The sequence below is a fragment of the Coregonus lavaretus genome (genome assembly GCF_964263955.1).
Source record: "Coregonus lavaretus genome assembly, contig: HAP1_SCAFFOLD_7277, whole genome shotgun sequence".
Taxonomy (NCBI): Eukaryota; Metazoa; Chordata; class Actinopteri; order Salmoniformes; family Salmonidae; genus Coregonus; species Coregonus lavaretus.
In genome coordinates this window covers 1-23815 of record NW_028159509.1, presented here as the reverse complement: position 1 = coordinate 23815, position 23815 = coordinate 1, and the positions used below count along the sequence as shown (strand labels likewise).

The 23815-nt window shown below is 49.0% G+C and overlaps 1 protein-coding gene across 1 annotated transcript; it reads left to right on the top strand.

The window, feature by feature from the left end:
- Positions 1-4547: 4547 nt before the first annotated feature.
- On the top strand, positions 4548-23294 carry LOC311122785 (actin filament-associated protein 1-like 1; the record flags this gene model as incomplete). The annotated part of the gene is made up of 5 exons (XM_084197101.1): positions 4548-4658; positions 19238-19363; positions 19762-19845; positions 20016-20158; positions 23057-23294. Coding segments are annotated over exons 1-5 (622 nt in total), but the record flags the coding sequence as incomplete, so codon positions are not given.
- Between the last annotated feature and the right edge of the window lie 521 nt (positions 23295-23815).

Here is a 23815-nt window from a genome sequence, read left to right as displayed (position 1 = left end):
ACCTGATGCTGACATTCATATTCTCACCCTGTGATCAAGCTCATTGTGAAATGATTTTCATGGTTTTTGGACCTGACAGTTATAGGCTGTGACTTGTTAGTTGTCAACTCAGCTCTCTCTTGGTACAGTCAGATGTACAGTATCTGAGCTGTGCAGTACACAAACTGGTATACTTGACCCTTTTAGGCACAGATCTAGGATCAGCATACCACCACCGAATCCTATCCTTAACCATCAGAGTGGGAAAAAAAAATGGACCTTGGATCAGCATCTAGGTGTTTCCTTCCTAACCGTCTGACAGACTGAGACAAGGGCTGTGTCCCAAATGGCACCCTATTCCCTACATTTTACATTTACATTTTAGTCATTTAGCAGACGCTCTTAACCAGAGCGACTTACAGGAGCAATTAGGGTTAAGTGCCTTGCTCAAGGGCACATTAACGTCATTTAGCAGACGCTCTTAGCCAGAGCGACTCACAAATTGGTGCGTTCACCCTATAGCCAGTGGGATAACCACTTTACAATTTGGGGGGGGGGGGGGGGGGTTAGAAGGAATACTTTAGCCTATCCCAGGTATTCCTTAAAGAGGTGGGGTTTCAAATGTCTCCGGAAGGTGGTGAGTGACTCCGCTGTCCTGGCGTCGTGAGGGAGCTTGTTCCACCATTGGGGTGCCAGAGCAGCGAACAGTTTTGACTGGGCTGAGGGGGAGCTGTGCTTCCGCAGAGGAAGGGGAGCCAGCAGGCCAGAGGTGGATGAACGCAATGTCCTCGTTTGGGTGTAGGGACTGATCAGAGCCTGAAGGTACAGGGGTGCCGTTCCCCTCACTGCTCCAAAGGCAAGCACCATGGTCTTGTAGCGGATGCGAGCTTCAATTGGAAGCCAGTGGAGTGTGCGGAGGAGGGGGGTGACGTGAGAGAACTTGGGAAGGTTGAACACCAGACGGGCTGCGGCATTCTGGATGAGTTGTAGGGGTTTAATGGCACAGGCAGGGAGCCCAGCCAACAGCGAGTTGCAGTAGTCCAGACGGGAGATGACAAGTGCCTGGACCAGGACCTGCGCCGCTTCCTGTGTAAGGCAGGGTCGCACTCTCCGAATGTTGTAGAGCATGAACCTGCAGGAGCGGGTCACCGCCTTGATGTTGGCGGAGAACGACAGGGTGTTGTCCAGGGTCACGCCTAGGCTCTTCGCACTCTGGGAGGAGGACACAGCGGAGTTGTCTACCGTGATGGCGAGATCATGGAACGGGCAGTCCTTCCCGGGGAGGAAGAGCAGCTCCGTCTTGCCAGGGTTCAGCTTGAGGTGGTGATCCGTCATCCATACTGATATGTCTGCCAGACATGCAGAGATGCGATTCGCCACCTGGTGATCAGAAGGGGGAAAGGAGAAGATTAGTTGTGTATCGTCAGATTAGTTGTGCACCCTACATAGTGCACTATGGGCTCAGGTCAAAAGTAGTGCACTATAAAAGGAACAGGGTGCCGTTTGGGATACATACAAGGTCAGCTCAGGGGTCAGGGGTTATGAGGTCATGAGTGAGCTCCAATGTTCCGGGGAACCCCCTGTTACTCTGACCAGCACAGTACTCAATCAAATTCAACCACACCTCGACATGACTAATAACACCCACGGACAGACAAAGCAGCTACTATTTCTCTAGTGTGTCTGTGTGTGTTCCTGCCCCATCATAGGAAGCCAGCCTGTCTGTTAGACTCAGCCACATATCTGTGTGCTGATATCATGGGGGTAGAGGGCAGATAGGAGATCTCTATTATACTGAATAACACTTAGATCACTGGACTCTTTGTCTGCTAAACGATTGACTCAACTCCTCCATGCCACTCTATGGGCTGAATGGAAAGCAGCTAGTCTGCAGGCCTGTGAATCAGAGGGGAAAGCAGCTAGTCTGCAGGCCAGGCCTGTGTATTAGAGGGGGAAGCAGCTAGTCTGTATATGTATTCTGAGTTTCTTTAAGGGAGTGTGTCCTTGGCTGCGTCCCAAATTGCACCCTATTCTCCATATAGGGCACTACTTTTGACCAAAGAGACCCGGTGAAAAGTATTGTGGGGCCTGTGTACGTGTACATGTGTATGTGTGTGTCTGTGTGTGTGTATGCGTGTTCGTGTTGTGTGTGTTCTGTGTGAATATCAAAGTCCTATACTTCCCACTGTGTCTCAGCCAGCCTTCAAAGAGGGTTAATGCTTAAACAGGTGAGTGGGAGTACACACACACCATAATTCGCTCTGTCCGTCGCCATTGATACGACCCGGGAGAGGCCTCCCCTTGTACACACACTAAGTGTACAAAACATTAAGAACACCTGCTCTTTCCATGACATAGACTGTCCAGGTGAATCCAGGTGAAAGCTATGATCCCTTATTGATGTCACTTGTTAAATCCACTTCAATCAGTGTAGATGTAGACAGGTTAAAGAAGGATTTTTAAGCCTTAAGACAACTGAGACATGGATTGTGTATGTGTGCCATTCAGAGGGTGACTGGGCAAGACAAGTATTTAAGTGCCGTTGAATGGGGTATGGTAGTAGGTGACAGGCCAGGCGCACCGGTTTGTGTCAAGAACTGCAACGCTGCTGGGTTTTTCACACTCAACAGTTTCCCATGTGTATCAAGAATGGTCCACCACCCAAAGGACATCCAGCCAACTTGACAACTGTGGAGCCCTGAGTGAGAGAGAGTACTCCTGTATGCATTATTGTAGTGATTGGCAGTTTGAGAGATTGCAATATGCAGTACAGTGTGTGGGCACACATGCTTGCGTACGTACATGTGTGTGTAGCTGTGCATGTTTTGAGTGTGTGTTACTCTGTGTGTTTTATGATGACCTGCAGCGTGTTTTATCCATCATAAAGCAGCATGGGTGACATGGAACTCCCCCCCCCCCCTTACCTCTTCCCCTCTCTTCCTCTCTTCCTCTCTTCCCCTCTTCTCCTCTTCCCCTCTCCCGCCTCTTCCCTCTTCCCCTGGGTTGAGAGAGCAGTGGTCTGAGAGAGAAGTGGGCTGACAGAGCAGTGGGCTGAGAGAGAAGTGGGCTGAGAGAGCAGTGGGCTGAGAGAGCAGCGGGCTGAGAGAGAAGTGGTCTGAGAGAGAAGTGGGCTGAGAGAGCAGCGGGCTGAGAGAGAAGTGGGCTGAGAGAGAAGTGGGCTGAGAGAGCAGTGGGCTGAGAGAGAAGTGGGCTGAGAGAGAAGTGGGCTGAGAGAGCAGCGGGCTGAGAGAGAAGTGGGCTGAGAGAGAAGTGGGCTGAGAGAGCAGCTGGCTGAGAGAGAAGTGGGTTGAGAGAGCAGTGGGCTGAGAGAGCAGTGGGCTGAGAGAGCAGTGGGCTGAGAGAGAAGTGGGCTGAGAGAGCAGTGGGCTGAGAGAGCAGCTGGCTGAGAGAGAAGTAGGCTGAGAGAGCAGTGGGCTGAGAGAGCAGTGGGCTGAGAGAGCAGTGGGCTGAGAGAGCAGTGGGCTGAGAGAGAAGTAGGCTGAGAGAGCTGTGGGCTGAGAGAGAAGTGGCCTGAGAGAGCAGTAGGCTGAGAGAGCTGTGGGCTGAGAGAGAAGTGGCCTGAGAGAGCAGTGGCCTGAGAGAGCAGTGGGCTGAGAGAGAAGTGGGCTGAGAGAGCAGTGGGCTGAGAGAGAAGTGGCCTGAGAGAGCAGTGGCCTGAGAGAGCAGTGGGCTCAGAGAGCAGTGGGCTGAGAGAGAAGTGGGCTGAAAGACAGACAAAGAGAAAATTGTATTTTTCTCCTTGGAAAGACGATACAGAGAGCTGATATCGACAGCTTATCTGAATGCTTTACCTATGAGGCAGCAGTGAAACAGACTCACTCAGGTGTGTGTGTGCATGCTTGTGTGTGTGTGTGTGTGTGTGTGTGTGTGTGTGTGTGTGTGTGTGTGTGTGTGTGTGTGTGTGTGTGTGTGAGTGTGTGTGTGTGTGCGTGCGTGCGTGCGTGCGTGCGTGCGTGCGTGCGTGCGTGCGTGCGTGCGTGCGTGCGTGCGTGCGTGCGTGCGTGCGTGAGAAGAGGTACTGTGCATCATGTTGGGTCGTGCTCCATGGAGGGAATGGGGTGAGGAGGGGAGGGGAGGAATGTGGTGAGGAGGAGTGAGGAGGGGAGGAATGGAATGGGGTGAGGAGGGGAGGGGAGGAATGGGGTGAGGAGGAGTGAGGAGGGGAGGAATGGAATGGGGTGAGGAGGGGAGGGGAGGAATGAGGTGATGAGGGGATAGGAGAGGAGAGGGAGGGATGGGGTGTTGAGGAGGGGTGAGGTGCTGACTAAACTGCAGAATGTGAGTTAGACATTAATGAAACTGGAGCTAGCTGGGGGAGATGATGGTGTGTGTGTGTCATCCCCCTGCTGTATCCCAGGTATCATGTAGCTCCTGGGAAAGGCTCGCTGTGTAAACACACACACACAAAACGCACACATACACGAACCATCATCACCCCTCCCCACAGAGAAAGAGAAAGGGAGGAGAGATAACACACCAGGGAGGGAGGAAAGGGTGTAGGATTGTGAATTCCCTTGGGGTTCAACAGTAGTCAGACTCACCTCACCACTACATAGGAACATATATATATTTTTTTTTCTTCTCAGATTAATGAAAAATAAGAATGTATTTGTCCTAACATTGGAATATGGTGAGCCTATCTTCTTCATCTTCTAATGGTAGGTGCCAAAGTGCACTATTTGAGAAGAAATTCAACGTTTTTACTTTTCTCCCAGTTATGTGTGATCCAGTTATGAGATTTGGTTCTTTGTATGATGTTACATTTGTGTTTGTTTGCTTTCTTTAGTGTGCTAGCCTGTTAGCCTGTTAGCCTGTTAGCTTACTAGCCTGTTAGCCTGCTAGCCTGTGTGCCTTTGTGCCTGTTAGCCTGCTAGCCTGTGTGCCTGTGTGCCTGTTAGCTTGTTAGCCTGCTAGCCTGTGTGCCTGTGTGCCTGTTAGCTTGTTAGCCTGCTAGCCTGTGTGCCTGTGTGCCTGTTAGCTTGTTAGCCTGCTAGCCTGTGTGCCTGTGTGCCTGTGTGTTTTTTTAGTCTTTACTCGCGAAGTGGCAAAGTAGCAGAGACAAACCAGACATTCAGACTAGTAAACTGTAGTAGAGTAACATTGTGATTAGACTAGTAAACTGTAGTAGAGTAACATTGTGATTAGACTAGTAAACTGTAGTAGAGTAACATTGTGATTAGACTAGTAAACTGTAGTAGAGTAACATTGTGATTAGTCTAGTAAACTGTAGTAGAGTAACATTGTGATTAGACTAGTAAACTGTAGTAGAGTAACATTGTGATTAGTCTAGTAAACTGTAGTAGAGTAACATTGTGATTAGACTAGTAAACTGTAGTAGAGTAACATTGTGATTAGACTAGTAAACTGTAGTAGAGTAACATTGTGATTAGACTAGTAAACTGTAGTAGAGTAACATTGTGATTAGACTAGTAAACTGTAGTAGAGTAACATTGTGATTAGACTAGTAAACTGTAGTAGAGTAACATTGTGATTAGTCTAGTAAACTGTAGTAGAGTAACATTGTGATTAGACTAGTAAACTGTAGTAAGGTAACATTGTGATTAGACTAGTAAACTGTAGTAGGTAACATTGTGATCAGACTAGTAAACTGTAGTAGAGTAACATTGTGATTAGACTAGTAAACTGTAGTAGGGTAACATTGTGATCAGACTAGTAAACTGTAGTAGAGTAACATTGTGATTAGACTAGTAAACTGTAGTAGGGTAACATTGTGATCAGACTAGTAAACTGTAGTAGGGTAACATTGTGATTCGCTGTAGCTGTCTCTTCCTCCTCTGTGTTCAGTGTGGAACAAATCAAATAGAATCCTCTCTCTATTCCTTCCTGCTGAAACTGAAACTTTGTCAAGAGATTTGGTACAGTAACACACGATTATGATTTGTTTTTATTTCTACTAAAGCAGTGTGAAGACAGAGTGCCTCATGGGTATTAGAATCCTGGTCACATCATGGCTTATACCACAAAAGGCATCCTGTTCCCTATATAGTGCACTACCCTATGGGCCCATATCTACAGTAGTGCACTATATAGAGAATAGGGTGCCATTTGGTACGCAAACATAGTGTGTATCATATGAATTTGTTTGCCAGTCATGTTAGTGCAGGTGCTGAGTTGGCTGGCTTCTCCTAGTTCCTCACTGTAACACCGTTCTCACTGAGCTGACGGTCTGCTCTGCTAATGCTTGTTTTAAAGACCAGGGGGACCCGATGTTAAACAAACTATCATCTGCTAGTCCACTCATCAGTGGAGCGTTCTCTTTCTGTCTCTCTCTCTCTCCCTTTCTCTATCTATCTATCTATCTATCTATCTATCTATCTATCTATCTATCTATCTATCTATCTATCTATCTATCTATCTATCTATCTATCTATCTATCTATCTATCTATCTATCTATCTATCTATCTATCTATCTATCTATCTATCTATCTATCTATCTATCTATCTATCTATCTATCTATCTATCTATCTATCTATCTATCTATCTATCTATCTATCTATCTATCTATCTATCTCTCTCTCTCTCTCTCTCTCTCTCTGGCATGTACACACACACACTGCCTTGAATTGCACTTCTAACAAAGTGTGGAATGTATCTTCTGGTTTTAACCGTGTTTGTCAAAGCAGTGTGAGATGGTGAAGATTTTTTACGTGGGCTAGCTCAGCTAACTCAGCCACACATTCCTCCCACTAGTTACGTCTCAAATGGCACCCTATTCCTTATATAGTACACTATTTATATTTTTATATATTTTTATATTTTATATGCCATTTAGCAGACGCTTTTATCTAAAGCGACTTACAGTCATGCGTGCATAAATTTTTTGTGTATGTGTGGTCCCGGGGATCGAACCCACTATCTTGGCGTTACAAGCGCCGCGCTCTACCAGCTGAGCAACAGAGGACCAGGTCAAAAGTAGTGTAGTGCAGTATATAGGGAAAAGGGTGCCAAAGAGCGCAGCCTCTGTCTCTGAGCCTCTGTCTCTGAGCCTCTGTCTCTGAGCCTCTGTCTCTGAGCCTCTGTCTCTGCTTTGAAATGCTGATTAAGGTCTTTCTCTTTCTGGCTGTGTTTAGGATACTATGCTGCTCTTCCAACAGAAGTACACAAGTCATAAAATAGACTAAGAACTACCAGTCTACTACAACTCTACAACTGATCAGTCTGTGTTATGAGTGGCACAGCTGGTTCTGATCTCAACTCTAAAGCTAAAGTTTTTACCCCACCCTGTTTTGATGTGGCATTATCAGCTCAGAACGTGTGTGTGTATGTGTGTGTGTTTCCCCTGGAGTTGAAAGCATGGACACTTCTCTCTTCCCTTCCTGTTTGTCTTGGCATGGACACACACACACACACACACACACACACACACACACACACACACACATACACATACACATACATACATATATATATACATACAGGTGCAGCTACATTTAAGGGATTGGGATGCTTTGGATTGGTGGGAAACAGATTGAGGTGATGGTGGTTCTATCCTTATCCTGACTGACAGACAGAATGACAGACAGACAGACAGACAGACAGACAGACAGACAGACAGACAGACAGACAGACAGACAGACAGACAGACAGACAGACAGACAGACAGACAGACAGACAGACAGACAGACAGACAGACCACACCAAGCTCCAACTGGCAGTGGAGAGCTCATCCAAGGTGGTTTATGTGATTGATAATGGGGTAGTAATATCATAGGTCATTGAGTATTTAAGATAGGGAGGTGTTCTTCATGCTTGGCATTGCAAAAGTGTAATCCCGACTTTCATCTCAGGCTAGTACTGTTAGGGTTTTTCCCTCTGTTAGTCTTCTTGATACTGCCAAAAAGTGTTGGTATTTGGCAAGATTGATGAGAAGGTATTTCGGAAGTATTGTCCAGCAATGCATGGCTAAAGCCTTTACCATGCTGCTACCCTCCCCCCCCCCCCCCCTCTCCCTCTCCCTCCCCCTCTCTCTCTCCCTCTGTTATCTCTCTCTATCTCCCTCCCTCCCTCCCTTCCTCTCTTTCACAGTTAGGCCATTAGACCACATTACCTCCCCACTTGGTCCATGTTTCCTGCCAGGGCCAGCTGTAGGCCATGGACTGGGGCAGGAATCTCTTTGTTTGGTAGAAGACTGCATGTGAACAAGTCCTGTTTCAGTGACTAACACACACACACACACACACACACACACACGCTGGTGGGAGTGCCCTGCAGCTGAGAGGAGTGAGGAAGTGTGTGTATCTAGTAGGAGGTGTATAAATAACAAAAAGTGAATTTGTGTTTCACTACTGAGAACCCCTGGTTCAGGAACTCAATTTGTTTCACTGCTGAGGCCCCCTGGTTCATGAACTCCGTGTGTTTCACTGCTGAGAACCCCTGGTTCAGGAACTCAATGTGTTTCACTGCTGAGGCCCCCTGGTTCAGGAACTCAATGTGTTTCACTGCTGAGGCCCCCTGGTTCAGGAACTCAATATGTTTCACTGGTGAGAACCCCTAGTTCAGGAACTCAATGTGTTTCACTGCCGAGGCCCCCTGGTTCAGGAACTCAATGTGTTTCACTGCTGAGGCCCCCTGGTTCAGGAACTCAATGTGTTTCACTGCTGAGGCACCCTTGTTCAGGAACTCAATGTGTTTCACTGCTGAGGCACCCTGGTTCAGGAACTCAATGTGTTTCACTGCTGAGGCCCCCTGGTTCAGGAACTTAATCTGTTTCACTGCTGAGGCCCCCTGGTTCAGGAACTTAATCTGTTTCGCTACTGAGGCCCCCTGGTTCAGGAACTCAATCATTTTCACTGCTGATCAACTGTTATTCATTCAAAATCTGAGGTGGAAGACTGAATGCTGCCATGTAGTTAACATGTCTGCTATGTGTGTGACTGAATGCTGGCGTTTATTTAACATGTCTGCTATGTGTGTGACTGAATGCTGGCGTGTAGTTAACAAGTCTGCTATGTGGAAGACTGAATGCGGGCATGTAGTTAACATGTCTGCTATGTGTGTGACTGAATACTGGGGTGTAGTTAACATGTATTCTATGTGTGTGACTGAATGCTGGCATGTAGTTAACATGTCTGCCATGAGTGTGACTGAATGCTGGCGTGTAGTTAACATATCTGCTATGTGTATGACTAAATGCTGGCGTGTATTTAACATGTCTGCTATGTGTATGACTGAATGCTGGGGTGTAGTTAACATGTCTGCTATGTTTGTGACTGAATGCTGGTGTGTAGTTAACATGTCTGCTATGTGTGTGACTGAATGCTGGCGTATAGTTAACATGTCTGCTATGTTTGTGACTGAATGCTGGTGTGTAGTTAACATGTCTGCTATGTGTGTGACTGAATGCTGGCGTATAGTTAACATGTCTGCTATGTTTGTGACTGAATGCTGGTGTGTAGTTAACATGTCTGCTATGTGTGTGACTGAATGCTGGCGTATAGTTAACATGTCTGCTATGTTTGTGACTGAATGCTGGTGTGTAGTTAACATGTCTGCTATGTGTGTGACTGAATGCTGGCGTGTAGTTAACATGTCTGATATGTGTGTGAATTCACTTAGTGTCCCCTAGTGAGTTTAGTCTAGTGAGTTTAGTCTGAGTGCTGGACTACTCCCAGGTTGCGTCCCAAATGGCTCTCTATTTCCTTACTGCACTACTTTTTACCAGGGCACATAGGACTCTGTTCAAAAGTAGCGCACTGCATAAGGGATATCGTGCCATTTGGAACACAGAGAGAGTAATCATGGATATAATCACCAATGACAACCAGAGAGAACTGACCGGCCATGGGTGTGTGTGTGTGTGTGTGTGTGTGTGTGTGTGTGTGTGTGTGTGTGTGTGTGTGTGTGTGTGTGTGTGTGTGTGTGTGTGTGTGTGTGTGTGTGTGTGAGTGTGTGTGTGTGTGTGTGTGTGTGTGTGTCATTTGCGTGCGTGTGTGTGAACAGTGTTGCTCCCTAACTGAAGACATAGTTTCCTGAGGTGGGTCCTCCTATGGGCTTAACCTCTTAAGGATAGGACCCTTTTTTTCAATTTCCGCCTAAAATGACCCAAATCTAACTGCCTGTAGCTCAGAACCTGAAGCAAGGATATGCATATTCTTGATACCATTTTAAAGGAAACACTTTGAAGTTTGTGGAAATGTCAAAGTAATGTAGGAGAATAAAGCACATTATATCTGTTAAAAGATAATACAAACCAAAAAACATGCTTTTTTATTTATTTATTTTTTTCATCATCTTTGAAATGCAAGAGAAAGGCCACAATATAATATTGCTGTTTAGGCACAGTCTAGATTTTGGCCACTAGAGGCAGCAGTGTGTGTGCAAAATTTCAGATTGATCGAGTGAAGCATTGCAATACTGGACTATTTTGTATCAAGTCTGCCCAAATGTGCCGAATTGGTCAATTGATACATTTTCAAGTACATAATTATAGAGAACATACAAAAATAATATGGTAATACAAAATGTAAGTTTACACACTCCCAGGAATGTCATACATGATGGATCTTTAGCTTATACACTAACTTTCACACATCTAGATGGCCGGGCGGGGTGGGTGTGGAGCCAGAGACAGCATGGGTTCAAACTGTAGAACCCAGTTCCTACATTTGAATATAAAAATTGATTTTATCAAACAAAAAACTATGCTACATTTTATCTCTGGGACCCTTAGGATGACAAATCAGAGCAAGATTACTGAATGTAAGTACATTATTTACCTTCAGAGGTGAATGTATCAAACCAGTTGCCGTGATACGTTTTTTGTTGTTATGCACTCTACTCAAACAATAGCATGGTATTTTTGCACTGTAATAGCTACTGTAAATTGGACAGTGCAGTTAGATTAAGAAGAATTTAAGTTTTCTGCCCATATAAGACATGTCTATGTCCTGGAAAGTTTGCTGTTACTTACAACAGTCATGCTAATCACATTAGCGCATGTTAGCTCAACCGTCCCGTATACGGGACACCGATCCCATAGAGGTTAACAACCTACTGCCAGGCAAATATATAATTTATATCTGCCTTACAGTGAACAACTGGTCAGAGATTGTGTGTGGGCATGCGTGAATGTGTTTGGGCATGCGTGTGTGTGCATGTATAACAGCTTTCTTCTCTACCCATCCGGTTCTCTTCCATCTTAATGAAACATGGAGATCCTTACACACTGTCTGAGTAGCTGGCATGTGAGATCAATTCAGACACAGACACAGCCTATTTATTCTACTGTGTGTGAGGAGAGGGGGAGAGAGGTGACCATAGGAGAGGGGGAGAGAGGTGACCATAGGAGAGGGGGAGAGAGGTGACCATGGAGAGGGGGAGAGAGGTGACCATGGAGAGGGGGAGAGAGGTGACCATAGGAGAGGGGGAGAGAGGTAACCATAGGAGAGGGGGAGAGAGGTGACCATAGGAGAGAGGGTGGGATGTCTTGGCCTAGACCACTCTTTCTCACAGCCATTTGTATGGACATCTGGGTTTCCCCTACCCCAGAGAGAGAGAGAGAGGGGGGGGGGGGGGGACAGAGCAGAGAGAAGGATGAGGTAGATTATGAACGAGTGGGAGACAGAGAGAGAGAGAAGTGGAGAAAGAGATGGACCAGAGAGAGAGAGAGAGAGAGAGAGTGCTGGGGTATGGCTGTACAATGAGCTCATGGTTAGTCCAGGTCACTGTCTGTAGGTTCTGGCTCTATATGGTTCACAATCACACAGACACACACACACACACACATACACACACAAACACACAAACACACACACACAGTTCACAGACCTGCTCTCAGGAGCATACACCTGCTAGCAGAGCAGAAGGTTTATTTTCGTTCTGTTCTGAAAACAGGGAGCGGTCTAGTCCCACCTCGCACATCAACATGTGAATCATATACTCCTAAAAAGCTGACTGGGCTTTAAAAACACCATGATGTTATGTTTCTACGTACTGCACATATGGAGTACTGGGTTTCCCCTATCCCTGAGAGAGACAGAGAGACTGGGGGGCAGAGAAAAGGGATGAGGGGAGACAGAGATGGACCAGAGAGAGAGAGTGAGAGAGAGAGGCATGGATATGCGTACGTGCCTGTGTGTGTGTCACGACTTCCTCCGAAGCTGCCTCCCCTCCTTGTTCGGGCAGGCTTCGGCGTTCGTCGTCACCGGCCTTCTAGCCGCTGCCGCTCCATATCTCATCATTCCATTTGTCTTGTCTTGTCAATTACACACACCTGGTTCATATTCCCCTCATTAGTATGTGTTTAAGTGTTCGCTCTGCCCCCTTGTCCTTATGGGTGATTGTTGCATGTGAGATGAGTGTAGCTCGGTGGAGCTACCTGTACTTTGTATTGCCCGGGTATATTTTCCCTGTGTGCCTGTTTTGCGCACTGGACTGTTGACGCTATCCAGCGTAACCATGTACTACAGAATAAACTCTGTATTCTGTGATTTACCCTCCTGCGCCTGACTCCTTCAAATCACACTCTCACAGAATCACCCACCCACAATGGAGTCAGCGGGAGAGGAGCGCATGCCTGGAGTCGTGGCATGGGTCCAGGAGCATTCAACGATGCTAGCCAGCTTGGGAGAAGCAATGGATTGGGTTCTTCAGGTCGTCCAATGCCTGGAGAGGAGAGAACCTGATCTGTCGAGACCAGCAGGGCGACCGGATCCAGCCACCCACACTCCAGCACCTAGAGGGATCCATATATCCCGACCACGGGAGTTCGACAGGACAGCTGCTCTCTGCCAGGGATTCCTCCTCCAACTCAAGCTTCATTATTCCTACATCAGCCCGGCCCCATTGGAGCGGGAGAAGGTGTCTGGCCTCGTCTCCTGCCTCTCGGAGAAAAGCCCTGGAGTGGGCCAACGCGGTCTGGAACGAAGGAGGAACCGTGTTGTACAACTACGGGGAGTTCGCTTTTCCTTTTTCGGGCTGTCTTCGATCACCCGCCCGAGGGTCGAGAGGCGGGCGAGCAGCTGGTCCACCTGAGGCAGGGGACGAGGACTGCGCAGGACTTCGCCTTGGAGTTCCGGAGCTAGCAGCTGGATCCGGGTGGCACGAGCGGGCCCTCATCGACCACTTCCGGTGGGGCGGCAGGTAGCATAGTGGTTAAGAGCGTTGTGCCAGTAACCAAAAGGTCGCTGGTTCTAATCCCCGAGCTGACTAGGTGAAAAATCTGTCGATGTGCCCTTGAGCAAGGCACTTAACCCTAATTGCTCCTGTAAGTTGCTCTGGATAAGAGCGTCTGCTAAATGACTAAAATGTAAACCTGCGGGAGGACGTCCGAAGGGAGCTAGCCTGCCGGGACACCATGTTGCCCTTCACACACCTGGTGGACATGGCCATCCGCTTGGACAACCTACTGACGGCCAGAGGACATCCTTGAGGGGGTCTGCCCGTACCAACCCCGGCCGACTCGGATCCCGAGCTGATGGAGCTGGGTGGAGCGGCGATCAGAAAGAGCGGAGGACGACAGCGCCAGTGTCACTCTGGTGGCATGAAGGGACATTACACCACACGACGTCGTCAGCGTTCTTTTGGGTCTGGAGACGGCAGGCAGGGCACTCTCGCATCACCCCAGGTATCGAACACCCACACTCGTTCAGAGCCCTCTGCTGCGCACTGTACCCTACCCATCTACTTTCCTGATCACATGGTAGTTCCCCAGTGTAAGGCGGTAGTCGATTCAGGCGCAGCTGGGAACTTTATGGACATGGGCATTCTCACACAGTCTAGGCATTTCAATGGTTCCCCTATCCAATCCACTCCCCATCAGAGCACTTGGTAGTCGACCATTAGGGTCCGGGTTTGTTAGGGAAGTTACAGCACCAGTCACCATGATTACCCACAAGACTCATTGCGAGCAAGTCACTTTCTTTATTATTGAGTCTCCTGCTTCCCCTGTGGTATTAGGTATCCCTTGGTTAGCACTCCACAACCCCACCTTCTCATTGCCGCAGAGGGTTCTCACGGGGTGGTTGCGAGAGTGTCAGGGTAGGTGTCTAGATGTTTCCGTTGGTGTAACCACAGTGGAAAGTCCAGACAGTACCTCCACCGTGCGCATTCCCACCGAATACCTAGATTTGGCGCACACGTTTGCCAAAGCGCAGGCGACTAAGTTACCACCTCATCGGGCGGGGGATTGCGCGATAAACTTACGGGTAGACACTGTGCCTCCCAGGAGTCATGTGTATCCCCTGTCACAGGCTGAAACGGAGGCTATGGAAACATACGTCACCGAGTCCCTGCGCCAGGGGTTTATACATCCCTCCACTTCGCCCGCCTCCTCAAGTTTCTTTTTTGTGAAGAAGAAAGATGGCGGTCTGCGCCCTTGCATTGATTATTGATCACTGAACAAGGAGACGATACGATTCAGTTATCCTCTCCCCCTCATTCCTTCAGTGATCGAGTCAATGCATGGGGTGCGCTTCTTCACCAAATTATATCTCCGGAGTGCGTACAACCTGGTGCGTGTCCGAGAGGGGGATGAGTGGAAGACAGCATTCAGCCCAACCACGGGGCATTATGAATACCTGGTGATGCCCTACGGTTTGATAAATGCTCCATCCGTCTTCCAGTCCTTTGTGAACGAGGTGTTTCGGGACATGCTTGGTCACGGTGTAGTGGTCTACATTGATGACATTCTGGTGTATTCCGCTACGCGAGCCGAGCATGTGTCCCTGGTTCGGAAAGTGCTGGCCCGACTGTTGGAAAATGACCTTCATGCCAAGGCAGAGAAGTGTCCTTCCTCGGATACCGCATTACCACCTCAGGTGTGGAGATGGAGGGAGATCGCATTTCAGCCGTGCGTAATTGGCCGATGCCAATTATTATCGGAGGTTTATCCGGGGCTTTGGCAAGGTCGCAGCTCCCATTGCATCTCTGTTGAAGGGTGGGCCGTCCCGGCTCCGCTGGTCTGCTGAGGCTGACAGGGCCTTCAGGAACCTGAGGGGTCTGTTCACCTCAGCCCGGTACTGACCCACCCCGATCCATCACTACCGTATGTAGTGGAGGTGGATGCGTCCGAGGTAGGAATAGGTGCTGTCCTATCTCAACACTCGGGCACGCCACCCAAGCTCCACCCCTGTGCCTTCTTCTCTAAGAAGCTCAGCCCGGTGGAGCAGAACTACGACGTTGGTGATGGGGAGCTGTTGGCTGTTGTCTGAGCCCCGACCGTGTGGAGGCATTGGCGAAACACCCTTTCCTCGTCTGGACGGACCACCATAACCCGGAGTACATCCGGGAAGCGAGGAGGCTGAATCCTCGCCAAGCCAGGTGGGCCCTATTCTTCACCCGGTTTGATTTTACACTATCATACATCCCGGGTACGAAGAACGTGAAGGCAGACGCATTGTCAAGGCTGTATGACACAGAGGAGAGGCCCAGAGACAACACCCCCGTACTCCCGGGCTCCTGCATTGTGGCGCCGGTAGTATGGGCGATGGACGCGGATATAGAGCAGGCGTTATGCACAGAGCCATCTCCACCTCAGTGTCCAGCTGAGCTGCAGTATGTGCCTGCTCTTATCCGTGATCGTCTGATCTACTGGGCACACACGTCACCCTCCTCTGGACACCCAGGTATCGGTCGTACAGTCCGCTGCCTGACCGGAAAGTACTGGTGGCCTACCTTGGCTAAGGACTTGAGGGTGTATGTCTCCTCCTGCTCAGTGTGCGCCCAGAGTAAGGCACCTAGGCACCTCCCAGCGGGTAAGTTACAACCTTTACCAGTTCCACAACGACCATGGTCTCACCTGAGTGTTGTTTTCCTGACTGATCTTCCCCTCTCCCAAGGTAACACCACCATCCTGGTCGTTGTGGACCACTTTTCCAAGGCCTGCAGCCTCCTCCTCTACAAACTGCGGAGGCCCTGTTCACACACATCTTCCAGCACTACGGGGTACCAGAGGATATAGTGTCTGACCGAGGTCCCCAGTTCACATCCAAGGTCTGGAAGGCATTCATGGAACGTCTGGGGGTCTCGGTCAGCCTGACCTCTGGTTTCCACCCCGAGTCTAATGGGCAGGTGGAATGGGTAAATCAGGATGTGGGTAGGTTCCTCCACTAACCTAACGCCATTCCAATGTGTTTTAGGTTAGCAACCGGTTCTGGCACCGTGGCACCAGAGCCAGACTGAGGCTCCTGTGGTGGATGACTGGTTTCGGCCCGCGGAGGAGACGTGGGACGCTGCCCACGTCCACCTTCAACGCGCCGTGCGTCGTCAGAAGACCAACGCTGACCGCCACCGCAGTGAGGCCCCGGTCTTCGTACCGGGTGATCGGGTCTGGCTCTCGACCCGGAATCTGCCCCTCTGCCTGCCCTGCCAGAAGCTGAGCCCACGGTTTGTGGGGCCGTTCAAAGTCCTGAGGAAAATCAACGAGGTTACCTATAAGTTATTACTCCACCATGATTACCGTATTAACCCCTCGATTCATGTGTCTCTCCTCAGGCCGGTGGTGGCTGGTCCGCTCCAGGAGTCTGAGGTGTGGGAGGTCACTCCGCCTCGTCTGGACATCGAGGGGGCCCCGGTGTCCTCCGTCCATACCATCCTGGATTCGAGGCGTCGGGTGGGGGGCCTTCAGTACCTCGTGGTGTGGGAGGGGTACGGTCCGGAGGAACGGTGCTGGATCCCGGTGAGGGATAACCTCGATCCCTCCCTGTTGCGGGATTTCCACCGTCGCCATCCGGCTCGCCCTGCTCCGCGTCCTCCTGGCCGTCCCTGAGTCTGGGGTCGGCGCGCTGCTGGAGCTGCGCATCAAGGGGGGGATACTGTCACGACTTCCTCCGAAGCTGCCTCCCCTCCTTGTTCAGGCAGGCTTCGGCGTTCGTCTCACCGGCCTTCTAGCCACTGCCGCTCCATATCTCATCATTCCATTTGTCTTGTCTTGTCAATTACACACACCTGGTTCATATTCCCCTCAGTAGTATGTGTTTAAGTGTTCCCTCTGCCCCCTTGTCCTTGTGGGTGATTGTTGCATGTGAGATGAGTGTAGCTCGATGGAGCTACCTGTACTTTGTATTGCCAGGGTATATTTTCCCCGTGTGCCTGTATTTGTTCCAGTGCGCCTGTTTTGCGCACTGGACTGTTGACGCTATCCAGCGTAACCGCGTACTACGGAATTGTCACACTCTGGTTCTAGGACTTTTTGTGTTTAGTCAGGGTGTGTAGATTTCCGTGTGTTGTGTACTGTGGGTAGTGTCTAGGTGTTCGCGTTCTATGTTTGGTCAGTGACTCCCAATCGGAGGTAACGAGTGTCAGCTGTCGGCTCGTTATCTCTGATTGGGAGCCATATTTAAATGTCTGTGTTCACCTTGTGGTTGTGGGTTTTTGTTCATTGTTCAGTAGTTGTCACTGAGGACTTCACGGATCGTGTTTTGTTTTGTCGTGTGTTTCAATATTAAAATCATCATGTTCACTCCCAACGCTGCGCTTTGGTCATACTTCATTGGCGATCGTGACAGAAAAACCCACCACAACGAGACCAAGCAGCAGTTGGAATACGAGTGGTGGAGCCAGAAGAGCGAAGGTTGGGAGAGGACTATGGAGGCCTGGTCCACCGAGAGGAGAGACCCCCAGAAAATTTTTAGGGGGGGGCTCACGACGTCGGGGCAGAAGGTGTACGGCCCGGAGGAGTGCAAGAGGTTGGCAGATATGGCCGCCAGTTTAAGGGGGCCACTGGTTACGAAGGGGATGGAAAGTGTGGAGGCACGGCGAGAGGTACTGGGGGGTGTTTCCAGTCCGGTCCGGCCCGTTCCTGATCCCCGTGTAGGGCCAGGGGTGTGTGTCCCCAGTGCGGTTCTGTCTGTCCCTGCTCAACGCACCAAGCCTACGGGGTGCGTCGCCAGCCCAGCTCGGCCTGTTCCTGCGCCCCGCACCAAGTCTGTGGTGCGTTTCGCCAGCCCAGCCCGGCCTGTCCCTGCTCAACGCACCGAGCCTACGGGGTGCGTCGTCAGCCCTGTCCAGCCAGAGCCGTCCGCCAGACAGGATCAGCCAGAGCCTTCCGCCAGACAGGATCAGCCAGAGCCTTCCGCCAGCCATGAGCAGCCAGATCCTTCCGCCAGCCATGAGCAGCCAGATCCGTCAGCCAGCCATGAGCAGCCAGATCCGTCAGCCATCCATGAGCAGCCAGATCCGTCAGCCAGCCATGAGCAGCCAGATCCGTCAGCCAGCCATGAGCCGTCCAGCCAGGATCCGCCAGAGCCGTCCAGCCAGGATCCGCCAGAGCCGTCCAGCCAGGATCCGCCAGAGCCGTCCAGCCAGGATCCGCCAGAGCCGTCCAGCCGGGATCCGCCAGAGCCTTCCAGCCGGGATCCGCCAGAGCCTTCCAGCCAGGATCCGCCAGAGCCGTCCAGCCGGGATCCGCCAGAGCCGTCCAGCCGGGATCCGCCAGAGCCGTCCAGCCGGGATCCGCCAGAGCCGTCCAGCCGGGATCCGCCAGAGCCGTCCAGCCGGGATCCGCCAGAGCCGTCCAGCCAGGATCCACGCACCAAGCCAGGGGCGCGTGTCGTCAGTCCGGTTCCGGCCAGCGGGGCTAGGCAGGACCAGGGGTACTTTGGGGGGTTGGAGAGGAAGTGGGGAGGAAGCCCGGAGCCGGAGCCGCCGCCGAGGAGGAATGCCCACCCAGCCCTCCCCTGTTTGCTTGTAGTTAGGCGCGGTCGCAGTCCGCGCCTTTGGGGGGGGGTACTGTCACACTCTGGTTCTAGGACTTTTTGTGTTTAGTCAGGGTGTGTAGATTTCCGTGTGTTGTGTACTGTGGGTAGTGTCTAGGTGTTCGCGTTCTATGTTTGGTCAGTGACTCCCAATCGGAGGTAACGAGTGTCAGCTGTCGGCTCGTTATCTCTGATTGGGAGCCATATTTAAATGTCTGTGTTCACCTTGTGGTTGTGGGTTTTTGTTCATTGTTCAGTAGTTGTCACTGAGGACTTCACGGATCGTGTTTTGTTTTGTCGTGTGTTTCAATATTAAAATCATCATGTTCACTCCCAACGCTGCGCTTTGGTCATACTTCATTGGCGATCGTGACAGGAATAAACTCTGTATTCTGTGATTTACCCTCCTGCACCTGACTCCTTCAAATCACACTCTCACAGTTTGTTGACAGAAACAAAGAGAGAGTTGTCACACACCCAGTGGTTGTTTAGTCTGGGTCGATTGACCTCTGTCCTCTCCCTCCCTGACCTTTAACCTCTGACCTCTAACCTCTGACCTCTGACCTCTGACCCCTTCCTTAGCGATGGAGGTCCTGGTGACGGAGCTCAACTTTCTGCTGGAGCTGCTGGACCATGAGACTCTGAGCTCTCCTACTGAGGAGAAGAAGACGTCTGTTAAGAACCTGCTGAAACAACTAGAGCCAATAGGTAGGAGACTACTGAGAGACAGACAGACAGACAGACAGACAGACAGACAGACAGACAGACAGACAGACAGACAGACAGACAGACAGACAGACAGACAGACAGACAGACAACTTGAAGTGGAAGGAGAGGTATACTGTAGACCAGAGCTGGATTCAAATACTATTTACTGTTTACTTTAGTCTGCCGAAGTGCCAGATGGAAGGAGGTTTGTACAGGAAAACTAATTCAAGCACAGATATATGGTTGAAATGATTTCAAATAGTAATTGAACCCAGGTCTGGTATAGACAGGTATAGAGAGATAGGAACAGACAGAAGGTAAACAGCACAGATGAAATCTAACAATATGAGATCTTCACAAAAGTGTGTTTATATGTTTAGTTTCTGTCTTTCCCCCAGTGACAGGACCGGACTACTTGTACATGAACACGTCAGTCTACAGAAACGGCACCAGCTTTGTGGAATCCCTCTTCCAGACCTTTGGTGAGTTTGGTCCTTGGAGTGACGCTAACTTTATTTGAACAGCCAAGGCATTAAAGATTTTACAGCAGTTTCTCCTGTCCCATAAACTACTTTCAGGGTGAGCAACCACCTAAATTCAAGTTGTAAAATCCCAAACATTCTCTTTAACTGTCTTCTACATCTCTGTCCAGACTGTGACCTGGGGGAGCTGAAAGACATGACAGAGGACCAGAAACAGAAGCACACTGTTGACACACACACAGACACACACACAGATACACACGTTGACACACACGTTGACACACACAGAGACGACACATCACCCTCAAAACAGGTGAGCTAAACATTCACTGTTCCTGTGTGTTTGTGTGTTTTTCCGTGTGTCTATGAAATTTAAGTACTGTATTTGTATCCTAGTAACCATTGAATCGTTCCCCTCAACAACAATGACCGCTCTGGAATTGAATCATGGCTGGCCCGTGTGCAGCAAAAGCTGTACCCTGTATATAAAGGGGTGGGGGGGGATGACAGAGAGGTATGGCAGTAAGAAAGATTTGAGAACAGGACAGGCAAAACAGATAATTCTGAAGTGTAACGCTGTCTCTCTCTCTCCCTCGGTCCCTCTCTCTCTCTCTCGCTCTCTCTCGCGTGCTCTCTCTTGTTCTCTCTCTCTCTCTCGCTCTCACTCTCTCTCTCTCCCTCAGTCCCACTCTCTCTTTCTCTTTCTCTCTCGTGCTCTCTCTCGTGCTCTCTCTCTCTCTCTCTCTCTCTCTCTCTCTCTCTCTCTCTCTCTCTCTCTCTCTCTCTCTCTCTCTCTCTCTCTATATATATATATATATATATATATATATATATATATATATATATCTGAAGCTGCAGGGCAGTTATAACAAGGCTGTCCCTCTAGCTGTCAATCAGAGTCAGTACGTCAGTCACCTCTAAGACCTACTACAGCTCCCCACTGAACTATTATCAGTTAGTGAGAGAGAGAGAGAGAGAGAGAGAGAGAGAGAGAGAGAGAGAGAGAGAGAGAGAGAGAGAGAGAGAGAGAGAGCGAGAGAGAGAGAGAGAGAGAGAGAGAGAGAGGGGAGAGAGAGAGAGAGAGAGCAGGTGGGAGAGAGAGAGAGAGCAGGTGGGAGAGAGAGAGAGAGAGAGAGAGAGAGAGAGAGAGCAGGTGGGAGAGAGAGAGAGAGAGAGAGAGAGCAGGTGGGAGAGAGAAATATAGAGAAAGACAGTGATAGACAGGGATTTTCTGTGCCCACACTGTTGATCTAACATTGGGAGTTAGGTGATCCCCCATAGTGCATTCTGTCTTACTGTTAGATGATCCCCCATAGTATTAGATGATCCCACTCCAGAACCATAGTGTTAGATGATCCTTCATAGTGTGATCCTTCATAGTGTTAGATGATCCTCCATTGTGTTTAGATGATCCTCCATAGTGTTAGATTATGTCCCATAGTGTTAGATGATCCTCCATAGTATTAGATGATCCCACTCCATAGCCATAATGCTAGATGATCCCCCATAGTGTTAGATGATCCCCCATAGTGTTAGATGATCCCCCATAGTGTTAGATAATCCTCCATAGTGGTTAGATGATCCCCCATAGTGTTAGATGATCCTCCATAGTGTTAGATGATCCTCCATAGTGTTAGATGATCCTCCATGGTGTTAGATGATCCTCCAGTGTTAGAAAATCCTCCATAGTGTTAGACGATCCTCCATAGTGCTAGATGAGCCTCCATAGTGTTAGATGATTCCCCATAGTGCTAGATGATCCCCCATAGTGTTAGATAATCCTCCCATAGTGTTAGATTATCCCCGTAGCGTTAGATGATCCTCCATGGTGTTAGATGATCCTCCATAGTGTTAGATGATCCTCCATAGTGTTAGATGATCTTCCATAGTGTTAGATGATCCTCCATAGTGTTAGATGATCCCACTCCACAGCCTTAATGCTAGATGAGCCTCCATAGTGTTAGATGATTCTCCATAGTGTTAGATGATCCTCCATAGTGTTAGATGATCCTCAATAATGTTAGATGATCCTCCATAGTGTTGATGATCCCCCATAATGTTTGATTATCCCACTCCAGACCCATAGTGTTAGATGATCCTCCATAGTGTCAACTGATCCTCCATAGTGTTAAATGATCCTCCATTGTGTTGATAATCCTCCATAGTGTTAGATTATCTCCCACAGTGTTAGATGATCCTCCATAGTGTTAGATGATCTCCCATAGTGTTAGATGATCTCCCATAGTTTTAGATGATCCTCCATAGTGTTAGATGATCCTCCACAGTGTTAGATGATCCGCCATAATGTTAGATGATCCCCATAGCGTTAGATGATCCTCCCATTGTGTTGATAATTATCCATAGTTTTAGATGATCCTCCATTGTGTTAGATGATCCCCCATAGTGTTAGATGATCTCCCATAGTGTTAGATGATCCTCCACAGTGTTGGATGATCCCCCATAGTGTTAGATGATCCTCCATAGTGTTAGATGATCCGCCATAATGTTAGATGATCCGCCATAATGTTAGATGATCCCCCATAGCGTTAGATGATCCTCCATGGTGTTAGATGATCCTCCATAGTGTTAGATGATCCTCCATAATGTTAGATGATCCTCCATAGTGTTAGATTATCCTCCATAGTGTTAATGATCCCCCATAGTGCTAGATTAGCCTCCATGGTGTCAGATGATCCTCCATAATGTTAGATGATCCTCCATAGTGTTAGATGATCCTCCATATGTTGATGATCCCCCATTGTGCTAGATTAGCCTCCATAGTGTTAGCTGATCCCCCATTGTGCTAGATTAGCCTCCATAGTGTTAGCTGATCCCCATTGTGCTAGATTAGACTCCCATAGTGTTAGCTGATCCCCCATAGTGTTAGATGATCCCCATAGTGTTGCTGATCCCCCCGTAGTGCTTTCAGAGCTCATCCATCAAGCTGAGGTGTGGTGGAGCGTCTCCTGTCTAGTCCCATTCTACACTTATTTTCCAAGTGACCTAGCTTTGCACAGTGTGTGTGTGTGTGTGTGTGTGTGTGTGTGTGTGTGTGTGTGTGTGTGGTGTGTATGTGCATGTGTGCGTGCGTTGTGTGTGTGATTAATCTAGAAAAATGTTTTAAAAACTGATGTTTTTCATGTGTGGTTACATGTTTGTTTGTGTGTAATATGTAATATAAGTGCAGTACCTGTGTCTACCTACCCTATAGAGCAGTTCAGACTCCTCTCCCCCCCGCTCATCAGAGACCCCTCCGCCCCTGCCCACAAACCCCCCTCCTGAGGCTTACTATGAAGAGGCAGTACCTCTCAGCCCTGGCAAGCAGCCAGAGTACATCACCACCCGCGGTAGCTCCAGCCCTCCTAACTCCATAGAGGACGGTTACTATGAGGATGCAGAGAACAACTCCCCTCCTACCTGCATCAACGGACGACAACGCAAAAACTCCTGTGAGTCAAATGTAGTAGAAAACAATATCCTACAGTACCACAACAAGACCAGATAAATAGCTTCTGGTCTGTGTGGTTACAACTCCATTTTCTGGGTGACATTGACGTTTTGGTCTTTGTAATAAACATGTGCAGACGTACAGTGTGTGTATCTTTTCTAAAATCAAGAGTGAACTTTGGGGCTATAATTCACACACAAAAAAGAGAGAAGTGTGTTAACATTTCACTCCTAAAGACATTTTGAAGAATTTTCATCCCTTAACACAGTCTAACTGTAGTTTATTCTGATTTGGTCTCAGTCTAACTGTAGTTTCTTATGATTGGTCTCAGTCTCTAACTGTAGTTTCTTCTGATTGGTCTCAGTCTAACTGTAGTTTCTACTGATTGGTCTCAGTCTAACTGTAGTTTCCTCTGATTGGTCTCAGTCTAACTGTAGTTTCCTCTGATTGGTCTCAGTCTAACTGTAGTTTCTACTGATTGGTCTCAGTCAAACTGTGGTTTCTTCTGATTGGTCTCAGTCT